This window comes from Sceloporus occidentalis, unplaced genomic scaffold (genome assembly GCF_023333645.1).
Source record: "Sceloporus occidentalis isolate IW3139 unplaced genomic scaffold, rSceOcc1.0.p SCAF_34, whole genome shotgun sequence".
In the NCBI taxonomy this organism is placed as follows: Eukaryota; Metazoa; Chordata; class Lepidosauria; order Squamata; family Phrynosomatidae; genus Sceloporus; species Sceloporus occidentalis.
This window is the reverse complement of record NW_028317014.1, coordinates 6,323,631-6,326,488: the sequence shown is the minus strand read 5'-3', so window position 1 is coordinate 6,326,488 and position 2,858 is coordinate 6,323,631. Positions and strand designations below refer to the sequence as shown.

Genomic DNA, 2,858 nt, shown 5'->3' with positions numbered 1-2,858 from the left:
ATTCGGTTTTAAAAACAAATAAATCCAAGCATTGTCCTTAAGTGTTTATTATTTAATCTTGCCAAAAGGAGTAAGGCGATAACAGATGTATCAACCGGCTGGAAGACCGATTTACTGAGTCAGTCTGTACAGGGTTAATTTTTAAAGGGACTTTTACCAAGTACTGCACAGCATAAAGAGATAATAGACTCTGGGAATAGATACTATGTTTCAATTAATTCTTATCAAATTACTAGTAGGATACAAAACAACTAACACTTTTTAACTGTTACTAAATATCAATTTCTAAAAAAAAATGTTTACCCTAATAAAAACATTAAAAATAGTACTGTATATATATATATATTCTACAGTTTAAATGTATAATGATGTATTAAGGTAATTTACTGAAATTGACAGATTTTTTTCCTCTATTTTCTTTCTGTTTTTAGCACTAAAGAAATCATAAATATACACATATACCTAGAGTTGTATTCTTTGTATTGTACAGCGCTGTGGTATATGATGGAGCTGTATAAATCAATAAATGATAATATTCCCCCACAAAATGGTAAACGGAACCTTAAAACGATAAAATAAAGATAGGGGAAAAAATGCTGCATTCTGAACTTTGTTTTCCAATATGACGTCGGAGGACAAGTGATAATTTCATAGTTAGGGTTGGAATAACTGCGAATTAACCCTTTGCGAGTTTTATAAAGTATTTATCACGCGCTGGGTGCAATGACCCCTGTGCCGCTATAAGACAGTAAAGGGTTAACGTAGGTTTTGGTGGGGATGGGCTGTGAGCTTATTTGTGATTGGCTGGTGGGAGGTGATTAATATGCAGTCACTCTGCATCCCGCTCATAGTATGTGCATAACAAGAGAGGGAGCCAGAGAAGTTTTTGTAGAGTGGTGAGACCGTCCTGCACAGAGACACCGCCACCGACACCAACACGCAGCAATCAGGCTTCTCTCCGCTGGGATCTTGCAGTCCCCACTATCCACAGCTACAAATGTATAGCATGCTGGACACCGATATCAAGAGCCCAGTGCAGCAATCTAATGCACCAAACGGGGGCAATCTGACACCCGGGGGCAATGGGAAAGGCAGCGCGTCCGCTGCTGACCAGGACAGAGTCAAGCGCCCCATGAATGCCTTCATGGTATGGTCCAGGGGGCAGAGGAGAAAGATGGCCCAGGAGAACCCCAAGATGCACAACTCTGAGATCAGCAAGAGATTGGGGGCTGACTGGAAACTTCTCAGCGATGCGGAAAAGAGACCGTTTATCGATGAAGCGAAAAGGCTCAGAGCTGTACATATGAAGGAATATCCGGATTACAAGTACAGACCCAGGAGGAAGACCAAGACCCTCCTGAAGAAGGACAAGTATTCCCTGCCTGGCAGCCTTCTGGCTCCTGGAGTAAGCCCAGTGAGCAGCTCGGTTGGGGTTGGGCAGCGGATAGACACTTACGCCCATATGAATGGTTGGACTAATGGGGCTTACTCGCTGATGCAGGACCAGCTCGGATACACTCAGCATCCCGGCATGAACAGTCCCCAGCTCCAGCAGATGCACAGGTATGACATGAGCAGCCTGCAGTACAGTCCCATGATGTCTTCTGCCCAGACCTACATGAATGCAGCTTCCACCTACAGCATGTCCCCAGCTTACAACCAGCAGACCTCAACAGTCATGAGTCTTGGATCCATGGGGTCCGTGGTGAAATCAGAACCCAGCTCACCCCCTCCAGCCATTACCTCTCACACTCAAAGAGCCTGCTTGGGAGACCTGAGAGATATGATCAGCATGTACCTACCTCCAGGCGGAGATGGTAGTGATCCGTCTTCCCTCCAAAGCAGTCGGCTACATGGTGTCCATCAGCATTATCAAACTGCTGGGACTGGGGTTAATGGCACTGTACCATTAACGCATATTTAAGACTTTAGGACTTTAAATTAAAGGACGCTTTGCTTGCCTGCAAGCTGATCAGAATGCATAAAAACTTGAGGACAAGGAATCAAAGGGTTGTTTCTGTTTTTATTTTAATTTTTTATTTTTTTGTACAAAGGTTTGCGCAAACTTTCTTTATAGAGCACAACATTTTATGTACTTTTGGGGGTCGTGTGGGGGTTTTAAAGAGTGACTCCCTAGATGAGCTTTCTTTTTAAAGGTCTTGCATCTTCAGTTTTAGAAGTAAATGGGGAGGCATTAACCAGAATTAAATGTTTACAAGTTTTATGAAACCCGGAAGAACTGAATTTGGGGTTTATCCAAACTGTAGTTTTTTATTAACTTTTTTTTTTTAGACTTGATATTTACAAAGAGCTGTGCGGGTCGCAAACGCAAAGTTTTTATGTTTTTTGTTTTTTTTGTCTCTTTAATTTATAGAAAAAAATTTCATCGCCTGTAAACTTCTGTACATTTTTGTTTTGTTCATGAAACTTTTACTGTGAATTTGTATAACATATCATCAAATCTATTTAGTTTTGGGGGTTTTTTTTGTCTTTGTTTTGTTTTTTGTTTTTTTTGTTTCTGAAGACTTTTTTGCGTTGAAAGTAAAAACAAAAAAATAATAAATTTTTTTTTTCTAAGAGGAACATGCGAATCTTCTTTCCTGTATATGAAGTATTTATTGGAGTGTAAACTCATAAATGCCTTTTAAGAATTATTTGCACATGTATGTGTTTAAAGGCATTTTTTAAACCCGAAGATCGGTGCACCTGACTCGATTGTGAAATGTGCTTCTGAAAGGAATTGTTTGCATCGCAACAAATATTTATTTGTTTTTTTCTAAATACAACATTTCTTGTGAAACATTGAGCAGCCTTTCAATTTAACCCATCTGATACTCTTAACACATGCATATGTTAAA

At 39.9% G+C, this 2,858-nt stretch overlaps 1 protein-coding gene across 1 annotated transcript; it reads left to right on the top strand.

The window, feature by feature from the left end:
* The first annotated feature begins 997 nt into the window (after window positions 1-997).
* On the top strand, window positions 998-1,924 carry LOC149298195 (transcription factor Sox-3). Its single transcript, XM_089487751.1, has one exon. It carries the CDS (start codon window positions 998-1,000, stop codon window positions 1,922-1,924), a length of 927 nt encoding a protein of 308 aa, XP_089343877.1.
* The last annotated feature ends 934 nt before the right edge of the window (window positions 1,925-2,858 follow it).

Bases quoted from the DNA above. Each gene is read 5' to 3' on its own strand.
- LOC149298195 (XM_089487751.1), top strand. From the start codon at position 998: ATGTATAGCATGCTGGACACCGATATCAAGAGCCCAGTGCAGCAATCT.